Source organism: Stegostoma tigrinum, chromosome 32 (assembly GCF_030684315.1).
Source record: "Stegostoma tigrinum isolate sSteTig4 chromosome 32, sSteTig4.hap1, whole genome shotgun sequence".
Taxonomy (NCBI): domain Eukaryota; kingdom Metazoa; phylum Chordata; class Chondrichthyes; order Orectolobiformes; family Stegostomatidae; genus Stegostoma; species Stegostoma tigrinum.
Genome location: NC_081385.1, coordinates 257,382 through 274,745, shown reverse-complemented (window position 1 = coordinate 274,745; position 17,364 = coordinate 257,382). Strand labels below are relative to the sequence as shown.

The 17,364-nt window shown below is 43.2% G+C and overlaps 1 protein-coding gene across 3 annotated transcripts in view; it reads left to right on the top strand.

The window, feature by feature from the left end:
- Positions 1-14,964, top strand: part of pou2f3 (POU class 2 homeobox 3) — a 43,072-nt gene extending 28,108 nt beyond the window's left edge. The window contains exons 7-12 of one of the 3 annotated variants that reach the window (XM_059638953.1): positions 1,263-1,404; positions 2,060-2,178; positions 5,328-5,489; positions 8,187-8,253; positions 10,215-10,320; positions 13,180-14,964. In XM_059638953.1, coding sequence (XP_059494936.1) covers positions 1,263-1,404; positions 2,060-2,178; positions 5,328-5,489; positions 8,187-8,253; positions 10,215-10,320; positions 13,180-13,219 — 636 coding nt within the window. In that variant the 3' untranslated portion in view covers positions 13,220-14,964. Of the gene's footprint in view, positions 1-1,262; positions 1,405-2,059; positions 2,206-5,327; positions 5,490-8,186; positions 8,254-10,214; positions 10,321-13,179 lie in introns of all 3 variants that reach the window. The other 2 variants (XM_048562199.2, XM_048562198.2) reach the window with 2 other exon arrangements.
- Positions 14,965-17,364: the final 2,400 nt, after the last annotated feature.

Sequence of the window (17,364 nt, the reverse complement as noted above, 5' to 3'; positions counted from 1 at the left end):
TCCTGAGAGACACTGGTGAATCATCAGTTGATGAATGGAAGGTTGAGAATTGATGCAACCTTGTGACTTCGGAATCAAAAGTAAATGTTCCATCAACATCTGTAATAAGATTTGTGCTAGAATTGTGCCTTTGGTGATTGGGTATTTTTTTTGTTCCTTCTTGCCTGTGATATGCTTTGTCTCTGCATATCTGACTGTATGTGTGCAGGTATTTTGTTTAATATAAAGGGGTGGCATCATAGAGTTATACATAAACAATCTGTATTTTAACCAAGGACTGACTAGAAACAATTTTGAGTGCAAAAACCTGATGGGAGTTTTTTTTGACAGCCAACTACATGAGGGATTTTGAATAGTTTGATTTAAACAATTCCACATTTGTGTTGGCTTGTGATTTCCAGAATGGTCCCCCACTGTGTTGTGATAGGATTTTAATATTGAGGCATGGGGGTACCAAAGAAAGGCGGTTATGGTCATCAAACACTGGTTCTGCCATAACTTGAATATTGTCGAATTCTGGGCACCATGATTCGTTTGGAAGGATGTGAAGGCAATTAGAGACAGCGTCTGATCTTTTCTGTAATGTGGCTCTAGTGATGAGGGCTTTAAATTATGTGGATAAATCCATGAAGCTGGGATTGTTGACTTTGGAGAAAATGGATATGAAATTTGATAGGAGTGCTCAAAATCCTGAGTGGTGTGAACACACTTGAAGAGAAATTGAGTGGTAAAATGGAGAACCAGAGAAAACAGCTTTAAAGGAATGGCAAACAAACCAAAATGTTTTTATACAACAAATGGCTAGGATTGGACATGCACTCTGGGTGTGGTGGAGTTGGATCAATTGTGGCCTTGAGAAAATGAATTGGGTAATTGTAAAGAGTTAGATATTGGAGGAGAAAAGTATAGGTGTGGAGCCAACTGAGTTGCTTGTGGAGAGCTAGCAAGGGTTTGATGAGCTGAATGGCCTCCTGTGTTTTAAATTACTTGCTACTCTAGGTTAAATAATTTCCCATGTGCAAATTTGTATTGGTGTGACATCAGTTAACTCGGCCTGCCCACAAATTTAAATTTGGGCTGTAGCCTATAGGAGCTTCCTTCTGTACTTAATTACAGTCAATGCCCATCAGAGTTACACTGCTCAGATTGTTAACATTGTCAAAACCCATTCCCCTCATTTAAGGGAGGGAACTGGCAATGTCATCACGAAAAAATTTACAATTAGTCTCTGTGTTGCTACAATCCTTTTTGATTCTTTGCAGGGTGATGTGGGATTAGCAATGGGAAAACTCTATGGAAACGATTTCAGTCAAACGACCATTTCTCGTTTCGAGGCTTTGAACCTGAGCTTCAAGAACATGTGTAAACTCAAGCCGCTGTTGGAGAAATGGCTGAGTGACGCAGGTATGCAAACTCTAGTTGGGAGGTACCGGTCGACCATTAGAGTTAACCTTCCTGATTCTCTCGCATTGGTATTTCTGAAATGTCTTGCAGCAAATTCTTCCAAAGTCAACTGCCCTGATTGAAATATTTTTACCTTGGGGTGGTGGGAGGGAGGTTTAAACTTACCGCTTGCAATTGCATGGTCCTGTGTTTGTGGAATCCTGCGAAACGCATGTTGTGACAACAGCCAACAGTGACTACATTCTAGAAGTACTTCATTGGCTTTAAATAAGACTTCCGGTGAACATGAAAAGTGCCACATGAATGCATGCCTGTCTTTCCTTCTGTAATCTAAATGACATTCCTGTATTCTTATTTAGGATTAATCCTTTCATTTAATTCCCTATTAATGTTTTCCTGATCTTTGCCCCTTTTCACACTGGGACCTGCCCTGCATTCTCTTCAGGGCTGGGATTTTGTTTTGCTGGGTCATTCGGGTTTTGTGCAGTTATTACTTTCTTCCCTGTGACCTTAGCTGTTACCAGCATCCTGGTCAGCAATTCGGTTATTTCTAACTGGATGAATTCACACATTCTCTTCAACTCTTGTGCTCTCCTGTTCTCTCCCACCTTTACATACGCAATATTCATACTTGGATGGTTGTTTCCTTTGGCAGAAAACGTTCCTTCTGATTCCACACTGAACAGCCTGACTTCTCTCCCCACACAACTGATTGGGTTGGAGGGTCTTGGCCGCAAAAGGAAGAAACGGACGAGCATTGAGACCAATATTCGGGTAACACTGGAGAAGCGTTTTCGTGAGGTGAACAGATCAAGAATATTTATCCCTGGTCAGCTCCAGGATAAGGGAGTGAATAGATTTCTTATTTGCATGGCAAAAAATTTGTTCCGACTAATGTATTGACTCATGGCTTTTGAAAAGTCTGTGTTTCCGCCTCTGTGACCCTTATCTGCACTTTCCATTAGTAATAATTATAAAAACAAAATACTGGGGAAAAACCTGGATCTGGCAGCCTCTGTGGAGAGGACTAGAAAGGAGGTTTCACTAAAAGAATTTGAAGAGTTGAAAGTTAAATTGAAAAGCAGAACATTCAAGGTAATCATTGGGATTGCTATCTGAGCAGCAGGCACTGGCAGAGTGTAAATAAAATCAATGAATATAAATGCGGAGCTCCAAGATTGGTGTGAGTGGGATGGGTTTCAGCTTGTGGGGCACCGGCACTAGCGCTGGGGTTGAAAGGAGCTGTTCTTGGGGGACAGGGTTCATTTGAATAATACTGGGACCAGTGTCCTAGCAAACTGAATAGGTAAGGCCGTAAAGAGTGTTTTAATCTAAATTGCAGGGGGAGAGGAATACACAGGCGTACAAAGTAAAGGATATTGAAGCATTGCAGATCAGCTTTTTAGGTATTTTAACTAGAATAGAATGGAAGGCACAGTGTGCAAACAAAAGAGAGAAGCAAAATTGGGGTGGGGTAGTATTTTAGTTTTTTTTAAAATAAAGACTCTTTACTGAAATGTATGCACTTTCTGAGAACAATATGGTGTAAATGGGACCAGGGATCTGTCTCTTTTGGACCTAGAAATGTGTGATGAAGCAGGCTTATAAAAACCCCCAGGAAAACAGTGACCATAATGTATTAGGATTTGGTATTCAGTTTGAGAGGGAGGAACTTCGGTCAGAAACAACAGTACTACTCTTCTAAGTAAGAGTAATTTAAAAAGGAAGATGGTAGAACCAGCTGGAGTTTAGCAGAAAAGATGGTGGTTGAACCATGGCAGACATGAGTTAATGAACCACAAGAAATATTTATATCCCGGTGTGGAAGAAGGATGGATGAAAGGTAATCAACCAACCATGGTTAGCCAGGGATGTTGAGAGTGGTATCACATTGAAAGAAAAAAAAAAACACTTTTTAGCCAAAGGATTGGAAATGTTTTCTGAATGAGCTGGAGATGACTGAAAATTACAGAGGAAGAAAGTAAACTTTGAAGGTCAAGTATCAAGTAATACTAAAAATGATAGTAAGATCTTTATATAAAAAGGAAGGGAGATACCAACATGAACATAGGTCCCTTAAGGAATAGGGTTGGGAAAAGAATAATGGGGAACCAGGAAATAATAGAGAAGTTGAATAAATTCTTTGCATTAATCTTGACAGTAGAAGATACTTAAATTCCAAAAATACTAAATATGTAAAGAAAAGGGAAAGGTGGGGAGGGAATAGATACAGTAACTATCTGTATAGAGCTTGTACAAGTGGAAATTAATGTGGCTGAGGGTCAATAAGTCCTCTGGATCTGATGGGTTGCATCATAGAGCTTTAAAGGAAATACCTGCAGAGATGGTGGATACAGTGGAGTAATATTCCAGGAATCCTTAGCTTCTGCCAAAATCTGACAATTGGAAACTCAGTATAACATCTTTTATTCCAAAAGGTGAGTTTTTTTGAAAATAAAGGTAACTATAGGCTGGTAGGCTAACATTGGCCGTTGCGAAAAGTGTTAGGACCAGTTATAAGAAATGTAATAGTAGATCATTTTGAAATTCATAAGATGTTCAGTCAGGGTCAGCATGGCTTCAAGAAAGGGAAATCATTCCTGAGAAATTTATTAGAATTATTTGAAGGGGTAATAAAAAAAATTGGTTAAAGGCGAACACTAGGAAATGTGATTATTTCTGAACTTTCCATCCCTAATTACCCAGAGGGCAGTTAAGTCACTCACATTGTTTTGGGTCTGGAGTCACATGTCATCCAAACCAGGTAAGGATAGTAGAGTTCAAGATAATAAAGTGTGAAGCTGGATGAACACAGCAGGCCAAGCAGCATCTGAGGAGCACAAAAGCTGACGTTTCCAGCCTAGACCCTTCATCAGAGGGGTTTCCTCTCTGATGAAGGGTCTAGGCGATGAAGGGTCTAGGCTCCAAACGTCAGCATTTGTGCTCCTGAGATGCTGCTTGGCCTGCTGTGTTCATCCAGCTTCACACTTTATTATCTTGGATTCTCCAGCATCTGCAGTTCCCATTATCAAGGATAATAGAGTTCCTTCCCTAAAGGACATCAGTGAACCAGATGTGTTTTTGCAACAATTAGTGGTTGTCACCATTACACTAGCTTTTTGTTTAAGACCTGGGATTCAGATCTCACCAAGGTACTTGGGTACAAAGATTTCAGAGAAACAAGGATGTAAAAAAATTAAGCATTATTCACCACATTCCCCCATAAGTGTGCATAAATCATTAAAGATAGTTGAGAGTGTGGCTAATAAAACATATGGTGTTCTAGGTAGTGTTAATAGAAGCATGGAATATAAGAACAAGGAAGGTTGTTCTAAGAACATAATAGAAGAACTAGGAACTGGAGTAGGCCATTTAGCCCCTTCAGCCTGCTCCACCATTAAATACATTCATGGTTCATTTCATTGCTGGTTGGACTCCACTTTCCTGCCCACTCACCATAATCTCCTCAAATTTAGTCTGTCCTGACATCCACCACACTCTGGTAATAAATTCCACAGATTCACAATATTTTTGAGAGAAGAAATTTCTTCCCATCTGTTTTAAATCTGCTACCCTTTGTCCCAAAGCTCTCATTCTAGATTGCCCCATATGAGGAACCGCATTCTCTGTTTACTTTGTCGGTTCCCTTTGTCATCTTTTATACCTCATTTAGATCTCCCCTCGTTCTTCTACTGTTCATAGTATAGGCCTAAACTGCTCAACCTAAGACCCTTCATCACTGGAATCAACCTCGTGAACCTTCTGTGAACTGCCTGCAATGCAGCTATATGCTTCCAAGTAATCTCCCTTGCATGTTTACCATGTCTTTCCCTCCTGACCTCAGGCCCCCAGTAAAACTGTTAGGCAGATCATAACAGTTTATAATTCTGAAATTAGCTAATTGTATATCTGGTTCACATTAGAACTCGAAGCCCAGCTCTGAGGAAATTGTGATGATTGCAGAGCAGTTATCAATGGAGAAGGAAGTTGTTCGCGTCTGGTTCTGTAACCGACGCCAGAAAGAGAAGAGGATCAACTATCCAGCTACTCCAGCCATCAAACCTCCAATGTATAGCTCGCGGTTGGTGAGTCTTGCTCTCTTGTTATTGATGCGTTTATATTGTACTGTGTTCTGTCCTCTTAAAATTTGCTTCGCTAGATATACCTACCTTCTGTAATGCAACTGTTCCATTCCCATATTGCCTGTTGAATATTTACACACCTTTCTGGGACATGTCATCAGTAAATACATTGTCCAGCGTGAATCAGACTTATCCTGTCCCTTCAGTCTGCCATTTTTTCTTCAAGTTGCTGCAAGTGGAAGCTAGAAATGACACAGCAACCTCTACATGGCATCAGAGATAATGGGAACTGCAGATGCTGGAAATTCCAAGATAATAAAATGTGAGGCTGGATGAACACAGCAGGCCAAGCAGCATCTCAGGAGCACTCCACCGACACTCTCATCCGCCTAGCTGAACTCGTCCTCACACTCAACAACTTCTCTTTTGACTCCTCCCACTTCCTACAGACTAAGGGGGTGGCCATGGGCACCCGCATGGGCCCCAGCTATGCCTGCCTCTTTGTAGGTTACGTGGAACAGTCCCTCTTCCGCACCTACACAGGCCCCAAACCCCACCTCTTCCTCCGGTACATTGATGACTGTATCGGCGCCGCCTCTTGCCCCCCAGAGGAGCTCGAACAGTTCATCCACTTCACCAACACCTTCCACCCCAACCTTCAGTTCACCTGGGCCATCTCCAGCACATCCCTCACCTTCCTGGACCTCTCAGTCTCCATCTCAGGCAACCAGCTTGTAACTGATGTCCATTTCAAGCCCACCGACTCCCACAGCTACCTAGAATACACCTCCTCCCACCCACCCTCCTGCAAAAATTCCATCCCCTATTCCCAATTCCTCCGCCTCCGCCGCATCTGCTCCCACGATAAGACATTCCACTCCCGCACATCCCAGATGTCCAAGTTCTTTAAGGACCGCAACTTTCCCCCCACGGTGATCGAGAACGCCCTTGACCGCGTCTCCCGCATTTCCCGCGACACATCCCTCACACCCCGCCCCCGCCACAACCGCCCCAAGAGGATCCCCCTCGTTCTCACACACCACCCTACCAACCTCCGGATACAACGCATTATCCTCCGACACTTCCGCCATTTACAATCCGACCCCACCACCCAAGACATTTTTCCATCCCCTCCCCTGTCTGCTTTCCGGAGAGACCACTCTCTCCGTGACTCCCTTGTTCGCTCCACACTGCCCTCCAACCCCACCACACCCGGCACCTTCCCCTGCAACCGCAGGAAATGCTACACTTGTCCCCACACCTCCTCCCTCACCCCCATCCCAGGCCCCAAGATGACATTCCACATTAAGCAGAGGTTCACCTGCACATCTGCCAATGTGGTATACTGCATCCACTGTACCCGGTGCGGCTTCCTCTACATTGGGGAAACCAAGCGGAGGCTTGGGGACCGCTTTGCAGAACACCTCCGCTCAGTTCGCAACAAACAACTGCACCTCCCAGTCGCAAACCATTTCCACTCCCCCTCCCATTCTTTAGATGACATGTCCATCATGGGCCTCCTGCAGTGCCACAATGATGCCACCCGAAGGTTGCAGGAACAGCAACTCATATTCCGCCTGGGAACCCTGCAGCCTAATGGTATCAATGTGGACTTCACCAGTTTCAAAATCTCCCCTTCCCCAACTGCATCCCTAAACCAGCCCAGTTCGTCCCCTCCCACCACTGCACCACACAACCAGCCCAGCTCTTCCCCCCCACCCACTGCATCCCAAAACCAGTCCAACCTGTCTCTGCCTCCCTAACCGGTTCTTCCTCTCACCCATCCCTTCCTCCCACCCCAAGCCGCACCCCCAGCTACCTACTAACCTCATCCCACCTCCTTGACCTGTCCGTCTTCCCTGGACTGACCTATCCCCTCCCTACCTCCCCACCTACACCCCCTCCACCTATCTTCTTTACTCTCCATCTTCGGTCCGCCTCCCCCTCTCTCCCTATTTATTCCAGTTCCCTCCCCCCATCCCCCTCTCTGATGAAGGGTCTAGGCCCAAAACGTCAGCTTTTGTGCTCCTGAGATGCTGCTTGGCCTGCTGTGTTCATCCAGCCTCACATTTTATTAACCTCTACATGGCAAGCTAGTCGATCATGAGATAACAAAGTGTGGAGCTGTTTGAACACAGCAGGCCAAGCAGCATCTTAGGAGCTATCGCAGATGCTTCTTGGCCTGCTGTGTTCATCCAGCTCCACACATTGTTATCTCAGATTCTCCAGCATCTGCAGTTCCCGTTATCTCTGAAGCTAGTTGATCATTACAGTTTTTTTTAAGCCTCCAATCTAATTTGATTGACTGTTACATTCTAGATTGGCACATCTGAACAAAAACAATCAGATATACCATGGGGATGAGATTTGATTATGATACATTTTTTAAAAAATCACATTTTGTACAAAAAGTCTCCACAATTAAAACTTGGAGGAATGCACATTTGTAATGGTTAATTTTCTATCCCGGAAGGACTGGCAGTGATTAACCCATTGGCATTATTCCTATGACTCTACATTGCTTCAAACTGAATTACATTTCTGCCACTAATTAGTTAAATGTGGAATCTACCTCAGTTATTAGGTCCATGTTGCTGCTCATTCACAAAGCAGGAACTGTGCCTTTTCCAATGAACTGATTTAATAAAGCACAATGTATTTAACCTACGGCCTAATTGAGTTGGAACTTCACTGTTGTAGGTTTCTGCGTCAGGATCCCTCGACCCTCTGATTGTGACACAAGTGCACAACAGTCTGAGTGCAACAGGTAAAAACTGCTCTGATTATCACTGGTTTATCGAACCTCAGGTCAGAAATTCACTGATGAGACAGTGTAGATTTATCATTTATTATGATCCACTTAAAACCAGAACTAGGTGTCTTGTGTTCTAACTGGACAAAGATTGTGAGGATGATAAATATTTCTGGCTCAGCTGTAAACAATATCCTTCAGTCATCAAACTGGGGGTAACTAATTTCCCTGTTGGTGTCCTCCTGCCCTGACCAAGGGAGTTCCTTTATTGTTTGGGTACAGCTGCTGCAGAATAAGAGAAAAATGTGATCTGCTAACTAGGACAGGGAGGTGAAACTGAAAACTGTTAGTCATCAGGGAAAGGGTACTGAACAAATTACCAGGCTGACCAGTCCCACATCTTGTTGGACTTGGGTCTAAGAGATGTGACTGCTGAGAAATAGTATGCATTGGTTTCAATTTTACAAAGTACTCCAAACTGTGAGTTCCATCAGGTTGGAAAATAGTGACTGTGTGTCATTCTGACCTTTGACAGCAGACTCAAAGTAAGAAACTGCAGGCCAGTTAACTGAATTTATTGAGGTGGGGGTGGGGGGAGGAATGGTGGAATGCATTAAGATGGTTATAAGCAAGGCACTTAGATCAATATGCGATTGGGAAAAATTAACATGGTTTTGTGAAAGAAAACCAGTTTTGACTAACATTGATAGCTACTTCGTCAAATAACTAATAGTGCATAAAGGGGAACCTGTAGGTGTGGTATAGGTGAATTTTCAGAAGATGCTTGACCAGGTGCCAATCCAAAGGTTACTGCACATTACAAACTCAGTGTGTAGGGATTAATATATTAACATGGATAGAAGGATAATTAATTAACAGGAAACAGTTGGCATAAATAGATCATCTTCAGGTTTAGAAGAGGTAGCCATTGGAATGCCTTGGGGATCAGTGCTAGGACTTTGACTTGTCATATTCAGTGACTTGGATGAAGAGATATTGCTAATGACAAATCAGTTACACCCTATCAACAACTTACACTCCTTCTTTTATATCTATAATCTATATCTATTTGTAGACTCTGTCATTTGTGGGGAAAAAGATGGCAGATGGGGTATAGTGTGAGAAAATGTGAACTCTGCCACTTTGTCAGAAAGAATAGAAAAGCAGCATCTTATTTAAATGGAGAAAGATTGCAAAACTCTGAACAGGGGGATCTAGGTGCCCTGGTACTTGAATTGCAAATTAAAAAATGTATGTAGGCATGTCAAGTGATTAGGAAAGCAAATGGAATGTTGTAATTTATTACAAGGGGAATGGCTATAGGGAATGTTTTGCTATGATCATGCAGGTTTTGGTAAGGACACATCTGGCCCATTCTGGACAGTTTCTCTCCTCTCCTCTCCCCTCTCCTTTTACTTAAAAGGGGATATAAATGCAAGTGAAGAACTTAGATAAGGTTGACTCCCCTCTCTCCTGGAATGAGGGGTTATTCTATGAGGAAATTTTGGTACTGTATCCATGGGATTTAGAAGAATGAGTTTATTTATGAAAATGCAGGATTCTGAGGGGGCGTGACAGTATAGAAGCTAGAAGGAGGTGTCCCATTATGGGAGAGATTAGAACTAAGGGACATTGTTCAAAAAGGAATCTTATTTGAGACAGAGGCACTCTTTTCTGGGGTTGAGATTCTGTGGAAGATGCAAGGTTGTTCTATATTTTAAGGTGGCATTAGATTCTTGATTACAAGGGAGTCCAGGGTTATTGGGATAGGCAGGAGTGTGGAGTTGAGGCCATAATCAGATGAACCATGATCTTTACAGATGGCAGAGTAGGCTAAAGGGACCAAATGGCCTACTCATGCTCATAATTTGCATGTTTATATGTAACAGAGAAGATTATGCTCCCTGACATTCAATTTTCAAATAGAGGGTGATTCTATGGGTTTTTCTCCCCCACCCCCACCCCAATCCTCTCAGCAGTTTCTTCTAGTTTATCCAGCAGACCACCATCACCAGTCACCGCATCCACTGGGAATGTCCACACCTCACTGAGCAGTCAGACTGGGCTCAGCACCACTCCAAGGTAAGGAGCTACACAGTTGAAGAATTGTTAATATAGGAAGTGGGAGTTGGAAAATCATTTGGTCCTTTGGCCAACTCTGCTCATCTTAAACTTGTGGCTGGATTTCACCTCCACTCCATCCTCCTACACTATCTCCATATCTCTTTAACACAAAAACTTGTCAACTTTCACTTGAATATGTTTTACTGTGGTGAGCTTCAGAAATACAAAGACTCTCAATCCTTTCAATGAAGACATTTCATCTCCTGAGTTCTAAATGCCTGTCCCTTACTGTAAGACAACTACATTGTTGAAGATTCCCCAGTCATGAAAATACTTTTCTCTGTGGCCTAGTGAGATGAGCTCTTTGAATGTTGTTTTGACGAGATCAATTTTCACTTTTCCTTTAGGGAAAATAGGCCAACTGTTCTGTACCTTAAACCTTTCACAACTGACCTCCGCCTCTTTCACCCAACAAGGGTGGCATTTTTGTAAAGCAAACAAGCTGAGAGCACTGATTTTAGAAATGTCCCTAATGACTTGAAAAGTCAGTGTGTACTTTATTGTGCTGTTACTGTGATTGCACACACTACATGCAATTGGCTTTAGCTTCTCAAAGGTGTAAACCTGACTGTACTACCCACCCATTCTAATTACCAAATAGAATCAGTTTTTCAAGGAAGTAACTGGTAGAATTGATCAGGGGAAACCGGTGAAGGTGGTTTACTTGGACTTTTCAGACGACTTTTAATGAAGTCCCGCATAAGAAATTAGCATGCAAAATTGAAGTAAAATAGCAATTTATTGCCACTTATGTAAGAAAATACAGCAAGATGTGTATGTCATCACAATTTAGCACCATTTTAGTTACAGCAATTTTAAAAAGAAATAATTGCGACAAAGATAGGACAAAGTCAATTTTTTTTGTCCTGCCCCCCCCCCCCCCCCCCCCCCCCCCGACCATGGCTTCTGGGTTTCTGGAGTGACTACAAGATGCCACTGTTGAAGTTGCCTGTGACGTTGCCAAAGCAAGGATGTCCTGACTGGAACCATAATGCTGCCACTGCTAAAGCCCCTGCATTGCTGCCATAGCAAGGAGGGATAGAATGGATCCACCAAGTCGCTGAGCCTAAAGCTGTCACTACTTCAGTTGCTGCCACATTGCTGCTGTATCCATGAGGAATGTACCAGAACCACCATGCTGCTGCCACTACCACTGCTGCAGGAGCAACGGACCAGACCCAATGGCAGTGAGGCCTGCGATAAAGCTGCAGCCAAGATGGCCACCAAAAACAGACATCTGGATCCATCACGCTGGTGCTGAGACACGCCCTCACTATTGCCACCTTCTTCTACTGAGAAGAAAAGGTGAGCATTGATACTCAGGAAAAATGAAGAAACAAAATGGGAAAAATAAAACTGAAGAAGAAAGTGGCAGGCCAGGTGAGCGGGAGAGTACTGACACCGAGCTCAAACACTTCTGACCCTGCCACAGTCACCATCAAACCAGGAAGGGCTGGGAGTGAGATGGCTGTCATTTTTGATGTTGCCTACGTGCATGAAATTAGGAATAGTGTACTGACATGGATAGAGAACTGGTTGGTATACAGGAAGCAGAAATAAACAAGCCTGTTTTCTAGAGGCAGCCAGTGACTAAGGGGTACTGCAGCGATCAGTGCTTTGGAGCTCAGAAATTCCCAAAATATGAATGAGATGAAGGAACTAGTATATAATATCTTGCAAATTTTCAGATGACCCAGTAATGGGTGGTCTGGTGAACTGTAAGCAGGATGGAGATGTGCTTCAGTGTGGTTTGGACGTGCTGAGCAAGTGGTCAAATGTGTGGCAGCTGCAGTATAACGTGAGGTTATTCACATTGGAAAGAGGGAAAAAAAACAGGAAGATGGATTACTCTCTGGCAACTAGAAAGGGGAGGTGCAGTGAGATCTAGGTGTCTTTGTGCACTAGATGCTAAAAAGAAGTATGCAGATGCAGCAGGTGGTGAAGAAGACAAATGTTACTTTGGCCTTCATAGTGAGAAAAATTTGAGTGCAGGAGCAGGAATGTCTTGCTGCAGTTGTATAGGGCCTTGAGACCACACCCTAGAGTACTGTGTGCAGTTTTGATCTCCTGATCTGAGAGAGGATGTTCTGGCTACATACAGAGTGCAATTAAAGTTTACTAAACCGAAAGAACTGCAGATGCTGTAAATTGGCAACAAAAGCAGAAGTTGCTGGAAAGGCTCTGGCTCTGGTTGACCCTGTTTTCTTCAGATGCTATGTTTTTGGTCCAGTGAGCATTCCTCCGACGTCTTTGATGGTCTGCTGTAGTAGGACTGATGTATGAACACAACTGAGTTAGGACCATATTTAGTGGAGCTTAGAATGAGGGGGTAGATCCCTAGAAACCTATAAATTCTAACATGAACAGACAAGGTAAATGCAGGAAGGAAGTTCCTGACAATCGAGTCCAGAACCAGGGATCGGAGTCTAAGGATATAGGATAGATCATTTAGGACTGAGCTTAGGAGAAATTTCTTCACCCAGAGATTGGTAAGCACATGGAATTCTCTACCATAAAAACTGGTTGAGGCCAAAACATTAAATGTTTTCAGGAAGGTGTTTTTAGCCTGAAAAGCTAATAGGGGATCGGAGAAAATTAGAATAAATTATAGATTGGATAATCAGCTATAATCACATTGAATGGCTGAACAGGCTCAAGGGGCTGAATGGTCTCCTCCTATTTTTGTGGCGGGAGGGATAGTTCTGTCAAATTATGGATGATCTCTGCAGATCCCCCTTTATTAATTAGCTTCCAGATCCTATGGCAACACGCAGTATAGATCTCCATTATAAACAGCTTATTTATCTTGTTTTCCAGCTCACGTTTCTGGTGGAATGGTACCTCATTCTTGCACTGAGGATTGAACATTCTGGCTCCATCTCATCAACACCTTTTTAATTTATTTTTAGCCTTCGACTTTCTACCATGTCCAGTGTCTAGTCATTCAGTGAGGAATGTTTGGACCAAACCGACACACAACAAACCATCTTTTGTACCAGAGTTTTAGAATGAGTTTTATGAAAAGAATGCAAAGCAGTTAGTGGTAATTCTCCATTGGATTCATCAATGTGCACTCTATTTATTTTTATTTTTTTCTGGTCCAATCAGCTATTAAAACTGTTACCATCTGCTATTAATATCGAATAACAATTTTTTTGTATGGGCCTAAACCTGCATTTCATGTAACATAAGGTGGTGTTTAAGGAACTCCAACTAATTGAGGTGAACTCCATTCTACTTAAATTAGAATTTGATATTGTATGCATCACTGCCGTTGCCTTTGTATTTGTGATTGGTTTAGCTCCGTCTGTGTTAATAAAGTACACCAGGGAGGAGTGGTCACAGGATAAATCTATTTTTAAGTTTAAAAATTGAGTCTAGGGTTCTAATGTTAAACCTGGATCTTCGAAATCTACATAAAGCTTAATTATTAAATAGTCTTAGCATATTCAACCTTCTCACCATTATAAACATGAACAATTCTGCCAACCTTCCGAGGCTGTAATCACAGCCGTTAATGTCCCATCCAGACTGTATTCACCTCTGGCCCAGACAGTTGCCCTAGAATTATCATGTGCCACTGTTCCCTAGCCTGTAGAACATGTAATAAACTAGTAGCATCATGAGGGTGGATGAAATTCTTCTAATCGTTTATCTTAGCCCTACAATATAAAACTACAGCTATTATCTTGGCTTTGGTTTGCAAGGTCTGCCTGCTGAATCTATTCCACTGCATGTTGTGTTGTCTACTTTGACTGACTTTTTAACATTGACATTGTTGGAATTATTCCCCAGTTCTACCTGTTTGTTTGAGAAGTAACTATTACATTTACCACTCATTTAATTACTCTTTAATAAAAGACCCTTCTGTTCCTGCTGCAAGCACATTCAATGCTCAGTTTTTAAAAACAGTGTCCACCTAGTGAAAGTGATTGTATTTATCATGACTAGGTCTTTTTGAAGTGTTTCTGCATCCTTTGAATCTTGTTCTTTATGAAATGTCCTTTTTCAATAAATGTGTATATCTTTACATGAAGTTATTACTTGCTTTCAGAAAGTGAAGCATTACCAATGTGTATGGTACAATAGCATGTTCCATGAATAATTGTCTCACTTATGTCATTTTTATGTTCTGTGGTTGAGGATAGTTGTAAATAACTGAACTTGATTGGGGAAACACATTATTACTCAGCAGATCCTGTGCCACAGGGATGTACCACTCTGAAATAGAATGCAAGCAATACAAAAATCAGTTCCCAAGCTTGTTGATTAAAATGTGAGGCTGGATGAATACAGCCGGCCCAGCAGCATCTCAGGAGCACAAAAGCTGATGTTTCGGGCCTCGACCCTTCATCCCAAGCTTGTTGCCTCTGAACCCCATTGTAACAATCCTCCTTTCAATGGTAACAGGGATGGGGTCAGGAGCATGGGAGAACTACGGGGTTCTATTTCCACTCCTCCTTTCAAACTTTAGGAAGCCTCAATTGTTAGGAGCTGAATGGAGTAGGCTGTTAGACAGTTCGTCTCCAGCCATAAAATGGGAGAATGTTACTGCTTTAGCCAGTGATAGATTTGGTTTCTCCAAATCCAGCTATCATTGCATTGGAGATAACAAAATGTGAGGCTGGATGAACACAGCAGGCCCAGCAGCATCTCAGGAGCACAAAAGCAGAGATGGTCTCTGATGGGTCTAGGCCCAAAATGCCAGCTTTTGTGCTCCTGAGATGCTGCTGGGCCTGCTGTGTTCATCCAGCCTCACATTTTATTATCTTGGATTCTCCAGCATCTGCAGTTCCCATATCATTGCATTGGTGTCATTTCTAAATCACTCTCTCCAATCGTGCTATGAACTTTAGAAGTACAATAGGAATTAGGCCAGTTGGCTGAACAGATTTTAAAAACGAAAGCAAATTGAAATGCTCTTGGCTCCTGGAACAGGTTGGGTGAAGTCTCAGAAATAAAACTAGTCCTCAGTGCCTGAAGTTTCAGATGATCTGTGATAGTGAGGGGAGTGGAAATAACCAGAATTGGGTGTGCTCCAGAGTGTGGCCTATGTTCGGGGGAAGGGTTTAATGCAGCAGCTTCACTAACTGTATAATTAATAAAAACCATACTTAATGGTTCAAATATCAGTCTTCCAATTCCTTCCATAGTTTAACTTATTCTGTTAGGTGATGTTTTGTTAATATTTGAGATTGTATGTCCTGGGATCGGAACTCCTGACTGAATTTTGTACACTTCAAAAATAAAGTTGTTTTTTTAAACTAAATCTTTAAGTTTTCGGTTTCAGTTCTGTCTCTATGCCCTTTCCCATTTTGTAGGAATCTCGGACACCACCCCTTCCCTCTCTTGTCAGCCATCTGCAGGGACCATTCCTTCCAGGACACATAGGTCCGCTCCTCCTCCATTCTTGGCACCTTATTTTGCAACTGCTGAAGGTGTAGCACCTGGCCATATAATTCCTTTTAGGCCCTAGCCCCACCTTCCATTGTGAAGCAGTGATTTGCCTGTACTTCACTCAACCTAATCTAATGTATTCACTTGTTCACTGTAAGGTCTCCTGTACAGGGGGAAGATAAAACACAGACTGGGCAATCGCTTTGCAGATCACTTACATTCTGCCTGCAAAAATGACTGCGAGCTTCCTGTTACTTCCACTTCACCACCCTGTTCCCTGGCCAACATCTGCCTCAGGCTTGCTGTCGTGTTCCAGTGAAACTCGGTGGAAGCGGGAGGAACAGCAACGTCTTTTCCACTTGGATTCATGCCCTAAAATTACTGAACTTGATATTGAGGCACCTTCTCCCATGTCCTTACACCAAAGTGTCAGGACTTCACCTGACAAAGGGGCTGTGCTCTGAAAGATTCAGATTTCAAATAAACCTAAATTAAAAACCAAAAAACTACAGATGCTGTAAATCAGGAACAGAATCTGAGGAAGGGTCACTGGACCCAAAACATTAACTCTGTCTTTTCCTTCACAGATGCTGCCAGACCTGCTGAGCTTTTCCAGCACCTTGTTTGTGTTCCGAATATGTTGGACTATGACCTGGTTCAGAGATAGTAGGAACTGCAGATGCTGGAGAATCCGAGATAGCAAAATGTGGAACTGAATGAACACAGCAGGCCAAGCAGCATCTTAGGAGCACAAAAGCTGACATTTTGGGCCTAGACCCTTCATCAGAAAAGGGGACTGAGGAGAGGATTGTGAAATAAACAGGGAGAGGGGAAGGCGGCCTGAACATGGCTAGAGGAGACGATAGGTGGAGAGGAGAGCATATGGAAGTACAGGGAATAGTGTAAGTTAGATGGGCTTCAGATCGGTTATGACAGGTCAGCACAACATCGAGGGCTGAAGAGCCTGTACTGTGCTGTTATGTTCTATGAGAGTGTAGGGAGGGTATAGGTCAGTCTGGGGAGGATGGACAGGGGCCTGGGATGGGGGTGAGGGAGGAGATGTGGGGGCAAGTGTAGCACTCCCTGCGGTTGCAGGGGAAGGTGCCGGGTGTCAATAAAACTGCACCTCCCAGTCATGAACCATTTTAACTCCCTCTCCCATTCCTTAGACGACATGTCCATCATGGGCCTCCTGCAGTGCCACAATGATGGACACCCAAAGGCTGCAGGAACAGTAACTCATATTCCACTTGGGAACCCTGCAGCCCAATGGTATCAATGTGGATTTCACAAACTTCAAAACTCCCCTCCCTCGCCACTGCATCCCAAAACTAGCCCAGCTTGTGCCCACCTCCCTAACCTGTTCTTCCTCTCACCTATCCCCTCCTCCCACCTCAAGCCGCTCCTCCATTTCCTACCTTCCAACCTCATCCCGTCTCCTTGACCTGTCCGTCCTCCTGGGACGGATCTATCCCCTCCCTACCTCCCCACCCATACTCTCCTCTTCACCTAACTTCTCCTCTATCTTCGGTCTGCCTCCCCCGCCTCTCCCTATTTATTTCAGAACCCTTTCCCCATCCCCCTTTTCTGATGAAGGGTCTAGGC